The following is an 18322-nucleotide window of genomic DNA, read 5'->3' as shown; positions in this document are numbered from 1 at the left end:
GAGAACTTCTTAAAAAAGCTCCAAATAGCACTAACTATAAGACAAAATATTGATGTATTTGATTACATTAGATCTAGAAAAGATGACAAAAAACATGATAGGCTCAGAAGGAAACTTTTGCAAAATCTAAAACTACACCTAGAGCCTTGCTACTGAAAGGGTGGCTCAAGACCATCAGCTTCTGCATCATCTGGGAGTTTATTAGAAATGGACAATCTCAAGCCTCATTTCACCCCTACTCAATCAGAATCTGCATTTTAGCCAGACTTCCAGGTATTTTAGATGCATATTAAAGTTTGGGAAGTACAGATTACACAAGGAACTCTTGCAAATTAGTAAGACCGAAAGATCCGTAGGGAACTGGGCACTTCAAAAAAATTGGAAAACTGAATGGCTGGAAAATCTATAAAGAGATGCTCAAATTCATCAGAAATCAGGGAAATGTAAATTAAAACAATGACATGCCACTTTACATCTATAAGTTTGGCAAAAACTCGGAAGTTGGACAATGCTACATACTGGCAGGCAAATAAACAGGAATTCTCACACACTGCTTTGTTGTTGTTAGTTGTCCAGTTGGCTCTGATTCATGAAGACCTTATGTATAACAGAAAGAAACACTGCACAGTCCTGCACCATCTTCATGATCATTGGTATACTTGAGTCCATTGTTGTGGCTCTCATTGAGAGTTTCTCTCATTTTCGCTGACTCTCTACCAAAAATGATATCCTTTTCTAGTGACTGGTCTCTTCTAATGATGTGTCCAACATAAGCAAGCCAAAGTCTCACCATCCTCGCTTCTAAGGAGCATTTTGGTTGTATTTCTTCTAAGACTGATTTGTTTGTTCTTCTGGAAGTCCACGCTATATTCTTCACCAACAGCACAGTTTGAATGCATCCATTCTGCTTCTGTCTTCGTTTTTCACTGTCCAGCTTTTGAATGCATATAAGGGGATTGAAAAGACCATGCCTTGGGTCAGGTGCATCTTAGTCATCAAAGTGACACCTTTGGTTTTTAAAACTTTGAAGAGGTCTTCTGCAGAAGATTTGCCCAATGTAGTGAGGGGATAAACTAGTCAAATCATTTCGGAGAGCAATTGGCACTCAAATTAAGGATGTATACAGCCTTTGATCCAGTAATCCTACTCCTGATAAAAGTACCCCAATACAAAAATACAAGTCCCTAAAATTACATATGGGGCCCTGGTGGTGCAGTGATTAAGAGCTTGGCTGCTAACCAAAAGGTTTGCAGTTCGAATCCACCAGCCACTCCTTGGAAACCCTATGGGGTAGTTCTACTCAGTCGTATAGGGTCACTGTGAGTCGGAATCAACCCAATGGCAACAGGTTTTTTTTTTTTTTTTTAAGTCACATATATAAAACTGTTTACTGCAGTACAAATTATGGTGTCAGGGAATCTGTGTCAACCTCCGAAGTTTATCACTAAGAGGTAGATTTGTAAACTATGGCAAGTGGACATGATGGACCATGATGTAGCAATGAAAAGCAATGAACTAGATACACACACAACATCAAACCAAAAACCAAACCTATTGCCACTGAGTCAATTCCAACTCATAACAATCCTATAGGACAGAGGAGAGCTGCCCAACAGGGTTTCCAATGCTGTAATCTTTATGAAAGCAGACTGCCACATCTTTCTGCTGATGGTTAGAACTGCTGACTTTTCAGTTAGCAGCCAAGCGCTTAACCACTGTGCCACAAGGGCTCCTTACGCACAAGACAGATGAATCTTAAAAAGACAGCGCTGGGTGAAAACTAAAGAAACACAATAAGGCCTACTGCACAATATCCATCTATCAACTTAAAAATATATTAGTACAGCTGGATGATATATGATATGATGAGAATATACACTCAACAGCAACAAATAATAAATAAATTTATATATACATACGTTAGTATACAAAATAACTGTTTTATAAGGAAATACAATCCCCAGAATATTGCAGTCACATTACAGTGACTGACTCTGAGGAGAGGAAAAAGAACGGGAGTGGAGAACGGCAATGGGAAATAATGATAAAGGGAATAAGCAAATACAGACATTCATACAGACATAAAAGAAAAAGGTGGGCCTTGTGTGGCCCAACGAAGAATATGTGCTTTGAAGTGAGGATGATGATTAACCAACCCTCTCCATCTGAGAGCCCCCCAAGGAACCATAAGAAAAATACACACAGAGGGGTAAGCGGAGAAACTAACCAAGCATGGCAGTCTCTCTGCAGTATGAAATCCCTGGTTCCAAAAACATCTTTCAGGGCTTTGTGCCTTACAGAGACCTTTCCAACCTAAGCAAACTTAGGCTCACCCAGAGGAGACCCAAGAAGTTCAAGACAGTTGCTTGAAGCACTCATCCCCCCTGTCAGTCACTCCACGGTGCAGGTACCTCTCCAGGTGACTCACAGCTGCATCCCTCTCCCTGGCAGTCAGAAGTCACTTATTCCCAGAGAAAAGTCACAGCTCCACAATGTGAAAGACTTGGGAAAATAAGTATCATCTGGGATAGTGACACCTTTTTTGCTCAGCATCATTATCTCCTGCAAGTCAATGTTGGCAAAAAAAAAAAAGTTGCCCCTCCAAATGCTAGATTTTATTTTTTAACCTTTCTGGATATAAATTTTTATTAAAATATATCACATTATTTCCCTGACTTCTTTAAAAGATAATATTGGGGAAAAACATAACCTTTTTAATCCATGACTTGGGAATCTCACCATTTTGACCACCCATTATTTTACCTTGCTCCTTCCCTTCTGTTTTTTCAGATGTTCTGTCACTTCTCTTCATGTTCAGTTGCCGCTTCTGTTATCATTGTTAACTGCTTCTAAAAATATCCCACCTCTGCTCCTTTCTATCTTGTAGCTTCTATCTGGGCTTGGAAACTGGACAACCAGTGAATACGTAATAAGAATCTTAAGGCTCTGAATGAGAGACTGAGAAGAGAAGTGTACGGCTTTAATCCAGGGACTATTTTTTAAACCAGTGTCTTCTTTTTCAAGACCAGGGCCTTTTGATAGCTAATTCTGATACTTACGAACACTTCCCTCCTTCTGTATTTTAAAGGCTGCGTTATGAGAATGAGGCTGCTCAATACTAACACCTAGATAGATCCACAGGCTGTTCCCAACATCTTTGTTCTCTGCCTTGGGGTTCTCTACGGGGATGAAGTTGTAATTAAATTTGTCTCTGGAGATATGCAACCTGGAGTTTGGAGCAGGGTGAGAATATTGCTTTTGTTTTCAGATGTGAAGGTTCTACTGTTGAAATTTTTTAATTAGCTCATCAAGCAGGAATAATCAGAGTAACTTACAGTTCCCTAAATATGTCATGCTGATTCATGCTTCCCATTAGAAACAGCCCCTCTCCCTATGCTAACATTGCCCTGAGACCTTCTCCACTAACAAGGGCAGAACTAGGTCATGCTTTGCTTATTGACTGGCATAAGAAGGTACTCGGTGAATAAAAGAAATTTCATGAATTAATAAATATGTCTGGGATGGAGTGAGACTGTTTCTAGAAAGTAAAAACTTTTAATTTGTGATATATTGCTGTAGCTGAATTTTATTCATCGTATCATTGCTGTGATGCAAGTTGATCTGAATCTTCTTTTAAAAGTCAGTCAATGCATTTCACCAAAGAGGACGTACAGATGGCAAACGAGCACAATGAAAGATACTCAAGATCATTAGTCACTAAGGAAATATGAATTAAACCCACAATCAGACACTACTACATGCCTATCAGAATGGCTGAAATTAAAGAAAACAACTGATCAACACTAAATGCTGGCAGATGCTTGGCCACTGGAACTCTCATGCATTGTCAGTGGGAACGCAACCTGGTACAACCATTCTGGAAAATTAGTTAGGCAGTTTCTTGAAAGTTAAACATATACTTAGTATAAAAAAAAAAAAAAAAACTTGGTATATGTCCCAATATGTCAGTCCTAAGATAATTAAAAACATAAGTCCAAACAAAAACCAGTACATGAATCCTTATAAAGGATTCATTCAAAGCAAAAACTGAAAACAATCAAATGTCCACCCACTGGTGAGTGAATAAATAAATCGTGGTGTATTTATCTCATCTTTCATTTGTTAAAGCCTTCCCCATGGAGTGAACTCCCCACACTTCAGGACTGCGGTACTCAGTCCCTCCAGGCAGTTCTCAGCAAGCCAGAGGCTCCAACAGGTCCCCACTGAGCACAGTGGAGGCTTTGCCTAAGCTCAGCCCTCACCCCTAGGAATGCATGAGACCACCCACAGCATTAGATGTGCCACAGCAACACTGCTCTGTGACTACAGGACACGCGCCATCACTAGAGAAGCACGACAAGTGGCCAAGGCTTAGGGCAGGTAGGGACAGCGGACAGGGGGAGACCCATAAGCCACATGTGGAACAATGGGCTAAAATTAACTTACCTTCTAAACGAAAAGAGAAGTTTAATTCCTAAGAATAGGCCACAGATACAGTCAGGAAAACGCAAACAAACAATTTCTATCCGTTAGATCTCTTCATTTTGTGATCTCGCCTGATCTTTTACAATAAAGAAGTTCAGATCTGTGAGGTTTAAGTACTGCATCGGGTCAAGATGTATGTGGGCGGCTCCACACAGACAACAGACTTTGCAGAGATGAAAAATGCCATACTCTGGACAGATCATGGAGCTTATGGTCTATGGGAAACATAGGCATTAAAGTTATTAAAACTAAAAATAAAAAAATTTTTAAAACTGTTGCCGTGGAGTCAACTCTGACTCACGGCCGACCCCATGTATGCCAGACTGGAACTATGCTCCACAGGATTTTCAACAGCTGATTTTTCAGAGGGGGATCACCATACCTCTGGGTAGGCTCGAATCTTCAACTTCAGTTAGCAGCCAAGTGTGTTAACCGTTTGCACCGCCCAGGCACAGACTGCTATGGAAGCTCACATCCTACGCCTACTAAAAATGCTATGATGTAAAGTTTCTGGTCACATTAATATCAACACTCAAGGTAAAGTCTATAAGAAAATTTGTCTTTACCTGGGTTCATGCTTTCAGGAGAAAATACAAGCTGGGTAATCCCTATCTCTAGTACTATATATAAAGTATAGTAGTCATTTTCCAAACCCAAACAGGCTCTGATAAAGATTTTTCAAATATGTCAACTAATTTACATAGAAAATATTACAAAGACTTTAAAGTAAAGTGAAATTAATTATACACTCCTTTAGCCATCTTCATTTTGAAAGAACAAAATATATAAATTCTGGTACTGCTTAGGGAATACAAGATTCCTGCTCATTTTAACTCTAAGATAGTTCTTTCACCTAGATAATTCCACCATAGATTGATAAATTTCATACTATAGAATAAGGTTTCTAAGAAGCACCTTCCTTGTTTGTTTGAAGAGAGAGTCTGGTGTAGTCATAAGGAGCCCAGATTCTGAGGTCAGGCCGACATGGACTAGACCCCAGGTCTGTCACTGTCTACATATTACTGGGCAGGTTTCTTAGCCTCTGGTGTTGTTGGGTGTCGCTGAGTCAGCCCCACTCATAGTGACGCCACGTGACAGAATAGAACTGCCCTATGGGATTTCCTAGGCTGTAATATTTACGGAAGCAAATTGCCAGGTCTTTCTCCCGCAGAACAACTGGGTGGGTTCAAAGTGCCAACCTTTCTTAGCCTCTACCAGTCTTGATTTTGTCTGTAAAATGTGATAAAAGTAGTTCCTACCTCAAAGGGTTGTTGTGACCATTAAATGAAAAAAATGCATATGAAGTGTTTAGCAAAGTTCTTGACCTATAATAAGCACCTAATGTATGTGAGAGGCCATTATTGTTATTATTCCCCTAACAGTTTACACAGTGACAGAAACAGAGAAGAAAAAGTAAATGAGACGCTGTGTGAATGAGATGCCTGAAATGTCTTAGGGAGCATGGCCTCAGAGAGCCCCCTGATAACACCACGTCAACAGAGCAGGAAGAACTATAAAATCCTGGTGAAGAGCCCTCATTGGAAAGGAGAAGAGTGAATGGAAGCTGACAGGGAGTTTACAGTGATTATATATTTAATTCATGTTTAAGAGGAGAGGGAACTTCAGTGTGAGTAATTAAAACAATAAGCCACCTCTGGCTTTGTTTCATGCCTAAGCAATACCTAAAACATGTCAATGGAGAGAGGAAACAGCTGAAATTAACGCTTGTTTCCATTCCGGTACTACCTAATTGTTCTTATTCTCTGTCAACAGGTAGACAAGAGCCTCAGATGAGGTAAACATCAGTCTCGAAGCCACTTGATAAAAGCCACAAAATAGAAGGACTCTGAGATTATACAGACTGATGGTTTTCCAATTTTTAAGCCACAAAACCCTCTCTGAACAGAAATCCTAAAAATATGAACAAAAAAGTAAAAATGTACAGCTACTCAGGCCCAAGCAGAGTTGGGGTCCCAGAGCCCAGGCAGTTCGAGTCTACACCTGCACACCCCACATCCCTGCCGTGCCTCCTGATACACAGTCTGAAAACCACTGATCTAGTCCTGCCCCTTGCTTTTAGAGATGTGGGAACTGAGGGTCAGAAACAGTGAGGGGCTATCACACAGTCACAGGACTAGAGGGACAAAGCTGGAACTAGAATCCAACCTGTTGTCTTTTGGCCCGTCAAGCTTCCCACTCACCATGTGGTATGGATTGAACTATGTCCCCCAAAATATGTGTTGGAATCCTAACCCCTATACCTGTGGATGTAATCCCATTTGGGAACAGTTTTTGTTATGTTAATGAGGCCTAATCAGTGTAGGATGTGTCTTAAACCTAATGACTTTTGAGATATAAAAAGAGCAGGTTAGACCCAGAGAGACCTAAATACAAATGGGGGAAAGGCAGATGCCACATGGATACCACCAAGGAACTGAGGAACAGAACTTGACAAGGATTTTACCCCAGAGCAGACAGAGGGCCTTCGCCTTGAGCTGCTGCCCTGAATTAAGACTTCTAGCCACCTAAACTGTGAGAAAATAAATTTCTGTTCTTTAAAACCACCCACTTGTGGGCGTCTGGGGTCTTAAATGCTAACAAGCGGCCATCTGAGATGCATCAATTGGTCTCAACCCACCTGGAGCAAAGGAGAATGAAGAACACCAAGGCCACACGACAACTAAGAGCCCAAGAGACAGAAAGGGCCACATGAACCAGAGACCTACATCATCCTGAGACCAGAAGAACTAGTTGGTGCCCGGCCACAATCGACGACTGCCCTGACAGGGAGCGCAACAGAGAACCCCTGAGGGAGCAGGAGATCAGTGGGATGCAGACCCCAAATTCGCATAAAAAGACCATACTTAATGGTCTGACTGAGACTAGAGGAATCCCGGCGGTCATGGTCCCCAAACCTTCTGTTGGCACAGGACAGGAACCATCCCCGAAGACAACTCATCAGACATGAAAGGGACTGGACAGTGGGTAGGTGAGAGATGTTGATGAAGAGTGAGCTAATTGTATCAGGTGGACACTTGAGACTGTGTGGGCATCTCCTGTCTGGAGGGGGGATGGGAGGATAGAGAGAGTTGGAAGCTGGCAAAATTGTCATGAAAGGAGAAACTGGAAGGGCTGACTCACTAGGGGGAGAACAAGTGGGAGTACGGAGTAAGGTGTATATAAACTTATATGTGACAGTCTGACTTGATTTGTAAACGTTCACTTGAAGCTCAATAAAAGTTAATAAAAAAAAAAAAAACAACCACCCACTTGTGATATTTCTGTTACGGCAGCACCAGCTAACTAACTAACTGAGGTACCATGGAACACTTCCTTCCTCGCTGACATGTTAAAAAGATAAGAAGAAAGTAAACTATGTTTGAAAAGAATGTGCCTTATCCCAGGAAAAAAACAAACCATAAAAACGGAAGGCTGGGAAGCAATGAAGTCTGGCACTGACAGCTTGGACTCTACTAATGTTGCATGTGAACAAAGTGTCTCTTCCATCTATGGCTGACTGGAGTTACCCAAACAGTTCTGAAACATTAAAGTAAATTAAGCCAGAAAAAGAAGGCCCCAGAGTGAACGCCCAACGGATTCGCACTGATGACGACATTAACGACGACATTGCTTATGCGTGCACAGGATTACACTTGGGAGGAAGTTTAAGCCACATTAATGGGACTGCGGGGGAGGAAAAGAGGGCGTGAACAGCCAACACAATTAACTACGGTGACTAACTGATGAATTACAGTCTTATGATGCTGGGCAAGATTTCGTATTCTGTTCACAGAACCTCAGTTTAGATCATCTGCTTGTGCTTTAACGTGTCTGTGTTTACAAATCAAAGGTCAAGTTAAGTGTTTCCTTCTCAGGCAGAGTTCAGGGTTCACATCAACACGTGTAAATTATTTTCTAAAGTATCATAAATTCGTTCTGTCTGAGGCACAGTGATGTAGATAGTGTCCTCAAAATTCACTCCTTCATGGCCTTTGCTGATTGAGCTTCAGAGGTGGCTAACTCGGCCTGGACATACACCCACATGGCCCTGTAGCCTGTGAAGCTCCATTATTCTGGGTTGCATTTCCACCTTTTTGGTCTATAAAAGGAGAATTTCTAATATTCAGAGATAAACTACCCAGTAGCTTGATACAGATTACTTCCTGGCCTTTGCTTTTTGCTCCTTATTTACATCCACAACTCTTAAAGAGCATCTTACCTCCTCCAGCTTAAACTCCGCTCCAATGTGAGGCCGGATGCGCCCTTGCTGGCAGTACTGAAGCGCCGAGGACAGGATACTGGAGAAGAGGGGGAAGTTCTTGTGTCGATACTGGCCCCAGGATATCCCCATGGCAGAGATATTCCTCAGGAGTAGGAGGTTGGCTGGCACAGAAGCAATGGTTCCTCCAGCAAACCCCACCACCACGATCCTGCCCTCCCATGCCAGGCTGAGGAGAAAGGGGAAACGTAAAAGAAATTATAGAAAACAATGTAAAAGAGATGACTAGGTAAACAAAATATGGTACACACATATAATGGAGTATTACTCAGCCATGAAGAAAAATGAAGTCCAAATACGAGCTACAACATGATGAACCTTGAGAACGTTATTCTGAGGGAAATAAGTCACTCACAAAGGAACAAATACTGTATGATTCCATCTATATGAAATAACAATAGGCAAGTGTATAGAGACCTATGTTTATTAGTGGTCACCAAGGAGGGCTGGAAGGAAGAGTGAAAAGGGGATTTATTGCTTAGGGGACTCTCAGCTTCGGTTTAATAGAAACATTTGGAAATGGATAATGGTGACGGTTAAACAATAAGATAAACATGATTAATGTCGCTGAATTGTACAAGCAAAAGATGTTGAAATGGCAAATGTTTTGTTACATATATATTTACCACAACCAAAATTTTAAAAAAGCAATGTACATTAACGTCACAGCTATAAACTTCCCTTGACCTTACAAACTGGCATGTGTGAACCATTTTGCACTTTGGGTCCATGAGTAGGAAAATATAAAAATAAGCCATGAGCAAAGCACTGGGGGCCAGAGCAACCAGCCAGTTTTACAGGGGGACCCACTTAACAGTCAAGGCTATTTAACCATCTAAAATACTATGTGGAAGGAAAACGGGTGTAAACAATTGTCACTCCATTTGCCACACTGCAGGACAACACAGTCTGAAGATTTTGAACATAGGAAGCAGGAGTAAGAAGATAATTAAACACTTTAATGAAGGATCATTTGCTTTACAAAAAGACTTTAGGACTCCTTTAAGTTGTATGTTTCTCTAGAGTATTTTGGATAATCTAAAAAATTCATAACCTTTCTGGATCTCGTTAGGAAAAGTACCATACGGTGCATGCTAAGCAGAGGCCTCAGAACAAAGTCCTGCTGATTGTCTTCTAAACGACCACAGACATTGACAACCCTATGGGGCACAGTTCTGTTCCGACACATACGGGGTAACGGTGAGTCAGAGTAAACTCCACAGCCATCAGTTCGGTTTTTGGTTTCTTAAGCAATGAGTTGTGAAAATAAACTTAATAGACATCTTTGATATAAAACATTTGTTTGTTTGCCTTTTGCTCTTTTTCTTTAGAAGGGAAATAAGCTGTTGTCAAAACAAGATTATCCAGAAACCCAAAAGGAAGGCAAGAGAAGGGTGAGTTTCCCCAGCTCTCTGTCCCGCCTTCCCCTTTGGTCTATATTCTCCTTCCTTTGTATCTTCAGTCAAGCACGGTGTCGGCACAGTGCGACGGTCATCAAGCGTGTATACTGCCTGCCTCTTGGCAAAGGGGCTACAGAGCCAACTGGATCCCTTCTGTGGGTAAGCTGCTCTCTCTGCTTCTGTTTCTTCAACCTCAAACTGAGATAAACCACAATCAAAATGATGCCTGCCAGGGTACCCTGAGAATTAAACTAATATTACCGGAGCATTCCAGGGTCCAGAGTTGAAAACAGAAATGAGAATTGGTGTGATGCAACAGTTCCACTAAGTCTCCAGTGATTTTTTTTTTTTTTTTAAATAAAACCAATCAAGGAAACACCTACACTGCTGATTGTTTCAGAAACCAGTAATATCAGCAGAGCCTGTACCATGGTGCACAGTGAACTGGGGAATGAGGAATGACCACCCCAGTAATTCTAACATCTGAACAGTGATCTCCAGAATTCTCCACATCCATGTATAGTTAGTGCTGGCTACCATAGCTAAATTTAGCAAACGCATAATTTCTAAGTATTTGAATATCTGCAGTCGTTTTTTGGATATTTTCCAGTTGGGTGTCTTGTTTTCGCTATATTTAAATGAAGCTTTTCCTGATTTTCCCTCTGCTTCTATTCCTTTTCACTCACCCACTCAGCTGTTCTCACGGATGCCAATGTCTACAGGAGAAGCAGCAAAGGCAAGAACAGAAGCAAAGCCAGGAGGAGAACAGCGCTTCAGACAGGTTTTGGTGGAGTCCCAGCCCCAGCCACTCTGAACAAACCCTTTCATGTACCTGCGGAGGGCCTCCAGGAAGACATCTCCTCCCACGGTGTCGATGACCACGTTCACCCCGCCATTGCCCACCAGCTTCCTCACTGCCTCCTTCAGGCTGCCCTGACTATAGTTCACGCTGGAATGCGCACCTCTCTGCATCGCCAGCCTGCACTTCTGCTCACTTCCGGCTGCAGCTATTACCTAGATAAAGAACACAAGGCTTCTGATGGTCAAGGACATGTACCAAGAGGGCTCATGTGACCCAACCCAGCCTCCAGTCAAGGAATGCTACTCAAGGAAACCAATGTGACCAGGCTGCCCTGGTGTCAGCCTTGATTCCACACATCAGGCCCCACACACAGCATCACCTTATCAACTCTTCCATGCCCAACTGGCCATGGTGTCCACATTCCTAGGAATCCTGGTACCCCAGTAAGTCAAGCTAGTAGATGGTTCAGGAGATGCTCACAAACTCTTCTACGAATACAAATTAAAACCACCATTTGTTGAGCACCTGCTATGAGTTAAGTAAGAATACAAGCTAGATACCAAGCTGAGAGTCAAGAAAGCAAGATACCATACATACAATGGAATACTACTCAGCCAGTAGGCAAAATGGAGTCTGGAAACATGCTACGATGTAGATGGAGCTGGAAGACATTATGTTGCATGAAATAAGCCAATGAAATATTGTATAACCTCACTTATATAAAAAGACGAGAAAAAGCAAATGCTTAGAGAACAAGTTATTAGTGGTTACCAGGGTGGGGAAGCAGGAAAAAGGGAGGTAACAGTGATGAAGACATCACATTAAGATGTTACAACTGTTGTCAACAAGCTGTATATGTATGTATACCTGTAAAAAGTTGAAATGGCAAAAGTTGTGTGATAGACATATTTACAACAACAAAAGACAGAGAGAGTAGCTACTGAAGCTGCTTTTGTACAACCAAAATCCTCATGGCATTTGGTTTCTTGGTTTGGAGGCTTAGGGCCATGGTATCATGGCACATCCCAGTTAACTGTCTTGATAACTTGTTTAGTGCTTCCATTCTACCTCCTAGTTCATTGCATAGTACCCGGGGTCTTAAAAGCTTGCCAGTGGCCATCCAAGGCACACAATTGGTCTCGACTGACCTGCTGCAACAGAAGAAGGAGCATCGTGAACAGAAGAAAGATATGGATCGAGTGGCTAATTACCTCCATGAGCAATTGCTTCCTTTGCCATGAGACCAGAACTCTATGGAAGAAATCTGGATCAAAAGGGGGGAAATGCAAAACAGAATTTCAAATACTCATGGACTGAAGACATTCTGCAGCCAGGAAAGTTCGAAGACCACCTGAAACTACTGTTCTGAGATAATCTTTAAACCTTAAACCAAAAATATCCCCGGAAGCCTTCTTAAAACCAAACAAGTTTAGCTTGTTAGTTGTTGTTAGGTGCCCTGGAGTCAGTTCCGACTCATAGTGACCCTATGCACAACACAACGAAACACTGCCCAGTCCTGCACCATCCTTACAATCGTTGTTACGCTTGAGCCCATTCTTGCAGACACTGTGTCAATTCACCTTGTTGAGGGTCTTCCTCTTTTCCGCTGACCCTGTACTCTGCCAAGCATGATATCCTCCAGGGACTGATCCCTCCTGACAACAAATCCAAAGTATGTAAGATGCAGTCTCGCCATCCTTGCCTCTAAGGAGCATTCTGGCCACACTTCGTCCAAGACAGATTTGTTCGTTCTTTTGGCAGTACGTGGTATATTCAATATTCTTCGCCAACACCACAATTCAAAGGTGTCAATTCTTCTTCAGCCTTCCTTATTCATAGTCCAGCTTTTACACACGTAGGATGTGATTGAAAATACCATGGCCTGGGTCAGATGCATCTTAGTCTTCAGGGTGACATCTTTGCTCTTCAACACTTTGAAGAGGTCCTTAGCAGCAGATTTACCCAATGCAATGCGTCTTTTGATTTCTTGACTGCTGCTTCCATGGCTGTTGATTGTGGATCCAAGTAAAATGAAATCCTTGACAGCTTCAATCTTTTCTCCGTTTATCATGTTGTTGCTCATTGGTCCAGTTGTGAGGATTTTTGTTTTCTTTATGTTGAAGTGCAGTCCATACTGAAGGCTGTGGTCTTTGATCTTCATTAGTAAGTGCTTCAAGTCCTCTTCACTTTCAGCAAGCAAGGTTGTGTCATCTGCATAACGCAGGTTGTTAATGAGTCTTCCTCCAATCCTGATGCCCCATTCTTCTTCATACAGTCCACCTTCTCGTATTATTTGTTCAGCATACAGATTCAATAGGTATGGGGAAAGAATACAACCCTGACGCACACCTTTCCTAACTTTAAGCCAATCAGTATCCCCTTGTTCTGTCCAAACAACTGCCTCTTGATCTATGTAAAGGTTCCTCATAAGCACAATTAAGTGTTCTGGAATTCCCATTCTTTGCAGTGTTATCCATAGTTTGTTATGATCCACACAGTCTAATGCCTTTGCATAATCAATAAAACACAGGTAAACATCCTTCTGGTATTCTCTGCTTTCAGCCAGGATCCATCTGACATCAACAGTGATATCCCTGGTTCCACGCCCTCTTCTGAAACCAGCCTGAATTTCTGGCAGTTCCCTGTCAATATACTACTGCAGCCATTTTTGAATGATCTTCAGCAAAATTTTGCTTGCATGCAATATTAATGATATTGTTCTATAATGTCCACATTCCGTTGGATCACCTTTCTTGGGAATAGGCATAAATATGGATCTCTTCCAGTCAGTTGGCCAGGAAGCTGTCTTCCATATTTCTAAGCATAGACGAGTGAGCACCTCCAGTGCCGCATCTGTTTGTTCAAACATCTCAATCGATATTCCATCAATTCCTGAAGCCTTGTTTTTTGCCAATGCTGTCAGAGCAGCTTGGACTTCTTCCTTCAATACCATTGGTTCCTGATCATTTGCCACCTCTTGAAATGGCTGAATATCGACTAATTCCTTTTGGTATAATGACTGTATTTCTTCCATCTTCTTTTGATGCTTCCCACGTCGTTTAATATTTTCCCCACGGAATCCTTCTCTATTGCAACTCAAGGCTTGAATTTTTTCTTCAGTTCTTTCAGCTTGAGAAACGCCAAGCGTGTTCTTCCCTTTTGGTTTTCCATCTCCAGCTCTCTGCACATGTCATTATAATACTTTACCTTCTCTTCTCGAGAGCCCCTTTGAAATCTTCTGTTCAGTTGTTTTACTTCATTGATTCTTCCTTTTCTTTAGCTGCTCGACACTCAAGAGCAAGCTTCAGAGTCTCCTCTGACATCCATCCTGGTCTTTTCTTTCTTTCCTGTCTTTTCAATGACCTCTTGCTTTCTTCAGGGATGCTATCCTTGATGTCACTCCACAACTCATCTGGTCTTCAGTCACTAGTGTTCAATGCATCAAATCTATTCTTCAAATGGTCTCTAAATTCAGGCAGGACATACTCAAGGTCATATTTTGGCTCTGGTGGACTTGGACTTGCTCTGATTTTCTTCAGTTTCAGCTTGAACTTGCATATGAGCAATTGATGGTCTGTTCCACAGTCGGCCCCTGGCCTTGTTCTGACTGATGATGTTGAACTTTTCCATGGTCTCTTTCCACAGATGTAGTCAATTTGATTTCTGTGTGTTCCATCTGGCGAGGTCCATGTGTATAGTTGCCGTTTATGTTGGTGAAAGAAGGTATTTGCAATGAAGAAGTCATTGGTCTTGCAAAATTCTATCATTTGATCTCCGGCATTGTTTCTATTACCAAGGCCATATTTTCCAACTACTGATCCTTCTTCTTTGTTTCCAACTTTTACATTCCAATCGCAGTAATTATCAATGCATCTTGATTGCATGGTCTATCAATTTCAGACTGCAGCAGCTGATAAAAATCTTCTATTTCTTCATCTTTGGCCCTAGTGGTTGGTACGTAAATTTGAATAATAGTCATATTAACTGGTCTTCCTTGTAGGCGTATGGATATTATCCTATCACTGACAGCGTTGTACTTCAGGATAGATCTTGAAAAGTTCTTGTTGACGATGAATGCAACACCATTCCTCTTCAAGTTGTCATTCCCAGCATAGTAGACTATATGATTGTCTGATTCAGAATGGCCAATACCAGTCCATTTAGGATATCGATGCTTATGTGTTCCATTTCATTTTTGACGATTTCCAATTTTCCTAGATTCATACTTCATACATTCCAGGTTCCAATTATTAATGGATGTTTGCGGCTGTTTCTTCTCATTTTGAGTCGCACCACATCAGCAAATGAAGGTACGAAAAGCTTTACTCCATCCACGTCATTAAGGTCGACTCTACTTTGAGGAGGCAGCTCTTCCCCAGTAATCTTTTGAGTGCCTTCCAACCTGGGGGGCTCATCTTCTAGCACTATATCAGACAATGTTCCGCTGCTATTCATAAGGTTTTCACTGGCTAAGGCTTTTCAGAAGTAGACTGCCGGGTCCTTCTTCCTAGTCTGTCTTAGTCTGGAAGCTCAGCTGAAACCTGTTCTCCATGGGTGACCCTGCTGGTATCTGAATATTGGTGGCATAGCTTCCAGCATCACAGCAACACACAAGCCCCCACAGTACGATAAACTGACAGACATATTTAGCTTAACTAGTAAAAAATGTCTGCCTTGAGCATTATGCTCTTTTAAGAACTATCTATATGGGTTCAAATAAACAACAACTTGAAAGATTATACGGGAACCTCAGGGGGCAGTGAGTTTATGTTAATGGAGGAGGAACAACTCAGAAAAGGAGGGTGAGGATGGTTGCACAACTTGAAGAATGTAATCAATGTAACTGAAATGTACATGTAGAAACTGTTGAATTGGTGTATGTTTTGCTGTGTATATTTCCAACAACAACAAAATTAATAAAATTTTTTTTAAAAAGGCAAGATACAGTAGTGTGGCAGGGGAAGTACAGAGGGCTCCAGGAGCGTAAACAAGATTTAGGACAGGAAAGATCAAGAAAGGCTTCCCAGATGGTAAAACAGGATACAATGGAAAGATATTGAAGTAGGACAGCTGTGAGTTCAAATCCTGGCTCTGACACTTATTAGCTGTGTTACCTTAAGCAAATTACTTAATAATAATCGTTCTGGATTGAATTGTGCCCCCAAAAAGATATGTTAAAGTCCTAACTCCCAGTACCTGTGAACATGACCTTGTGTCATAAAAGAGGGTTTGTAGATGTAATTAATTAACATGAGGTCATACTAGAGTAGGGTAGGATTTCCAATATGGCCGATGTCTTTATGAAAGAGAAGAGACATAGAGATGCAGACACAGAAAGAAGATGACCATGTGAATACAGAGGCAGAGACTGGCAATGGTGCATCTATTAGCAAAAGAATGCCAGTGGTTGCCTGCAACCACCAGAAGCTGAAGAGGTAAGGGAAGAATTTCCCCTAGAGCCTTCAGAAAGAACATGGCTTGGCAGACACCTCAATTTCATACTACTAGCCCCCAGAACTGTGAAACAAGAAATTTCTGTTGTTTTAAGCCGCCTAGTTTGTGGTACTTTGTTACAACCATCCTAGAAAACCAATATGATAACTGGCATGTATATAGTGCTTACTATATGCTGGGCACTATACTAAGTGCTTTACATATATTAATAACTCATTTGATCATAACAACCCAATGAAAGAGCCTTTATTATTATCCCTATTTTATAGATGAAGAAAGTAAGGCAACAGAAGTTAAGTAGCTTGCCCAAGGTCAAACAGCTAATGAGAGGCAGAGCTGGGATCCAAAGCCAGGTAATCCAACTCCAGAGGCCATGTTTTTAACCTCTATACTGCCTCTCAGCTTCCCTAGGCTTCAGTTCCCTGATCTGTAAGATAAGACTTATCTTAAGAGTTAAATGGAATACTGCACGTAAAGCGTTTAGAAAACAAAGTGTTAGCTAAATTGAAGCAATTACTATACATACAGAACTACTTATTTTATTTAACCCTCATGACAGCATTATGGGGGAGGTATAATTACTCCCATCCTATAGATGGAGACACAGACTCAAAAGAGGTTAAGTAATCAACCCAGGCTAATCCAGGTGGTATGTGGTAGAACATCAGCTCAAACCCAGTGCCGTCTGACTCCAAAACCCATGCTTTTTCACTCTATCACCTTGGGGGAAAGCCATATCTAAGGCTTGGTACAGATGGCATAGCTGGCTGTGGGCTATACTGTAGGGCACCCTGGGGCTTGAAATTCTCCAGAGAAATTCCAAATACTACCACACTGCCTAAAACCAAAAAACCAAACCAGTTGCCATCAAGTGAATTCCGACTCATAGTGCCCCATGTGAGTCAGAGAAGCGTTTTCAATGGCTGTGACCTTTTGGAAGTAGACTGCCAGGCCTTTCTTCCGAGGTACCTTTGGGTGGACTCCAAATGCCAACCTTTCCGTTAGTAGCCGAGCGCTTAATGGTTTGTGCCAACTAGGCAGCCTAAAGCACTGTTGTTGTTGTGCCATCAAGTAGATTTTCGACTCATAGCAACCCCATGTGACAGAGGAGAATTGCCTCGTAGGGTTTTAAAGGAGCAGCTGGCAGGTTCGAACCACCAACCTTTCCGTTACCAGCCAAATGCACTAACCACTGCACCACCAGGGCTCCCAAGAACATCAGTGCCCTTTAAAGATTCCACACTCATTCATAACTATTGGAAACTGAAAGCTGCCCTGAAATAATTCCCTGGTGGAATTCTCAAAGAGCTCAGGTTCACTGAAGAGGCTATCAGCACACAGTGCCACAGTTGGCAGATGCCACAGTAGGGTCAGGCTCCTCATCTCAATCCCAGGATTCCCACTAGGACTCAAGGAGATCTGAGATGAACCATTTTCTCTCTCAGTGCCTCACCTTTATCTGTGAAATAGGGATAATAAACACTTACATTACCTGCCTCTCAGGAGTGTTGTAAGAATCAAGTGTAAGACAACTGCTGTGGAAGCACTTTGAAAGCAATATGAAATCTGTAGATGGAAGGTGTTATCAAAATGACCAAGTAGGCAGCATGCGTTACTTTTTTTTTTTTTTTTAAACCATCATTTTGCTAGAGAAATACAGTGTGGATTAATTTTAAAATCTGAATTTTATCTCTCCTTAGCCTCTCATAACTATTTAAAACAAAAAAACCAAAAAAAACCAATTTATATCTTCCTGAAATGTTAAGTCGATGGTTCTAGACAATGAGACTAATTATGGTCTTCCCCGTAAGAGAGGGGCTTTTAACATGAAATGTGTTAATATTCCTTGAGGAGCTGCCTTCAGAATTCACATGTCTTTCCCAAAAGGAACTTAATCTGAGA

General features: G+C 41.6%; 1 protein-coding gene across 2 annotated transcripts in view; it reads right to left on the bottom strand.

Annotated features, from left to right (window-relative positions):
* Window positions 1-18322, bottom strand: part of LOC100654875 (quinone oxidoreductase-like protein 2) — a 42204-nt gene that overhangs the window by 14338 nt on the left and 9544 nt on the right. For both annotated transcript variants that reach the window (XM_023549244.2, XM_023549245.2), the window contains exons 8-9: window positions 10997-11178; window positions 8705-8933 (exon numbers count right to left, since the gene is read on the bottom strand). In XM_023549244.2, the coding sequence (XP_023405012.2) occupies window positions 8705-8933; window positions 10997-11178 (411 nt within the window). The remainder of the gene's footprint in view (window positions 1-8704; window positions 8934-10996; window positions 11179-18322) is intronic.

This window comes from Loxodonta africana, chromosome 25 (genome assembly GCF_030014295.1).
Source record: "Loxodonta africana isolate mLoxAfr1 chromosome 25, mLoxAfr1.hap2, whole genome shotgun sequence".
Taxonomy (NCBI): Eukaryota; Metazoa; Chordata; class Mammalia; order Proboscidea; family Elephantidae; genus Loxodonta; species Loxodonta africana.
The sequence above is the reverse complement of the archived record's forward strand: the minus strand, read 5'-3'. Positions and strand labels throughout refer to the sequence as shown.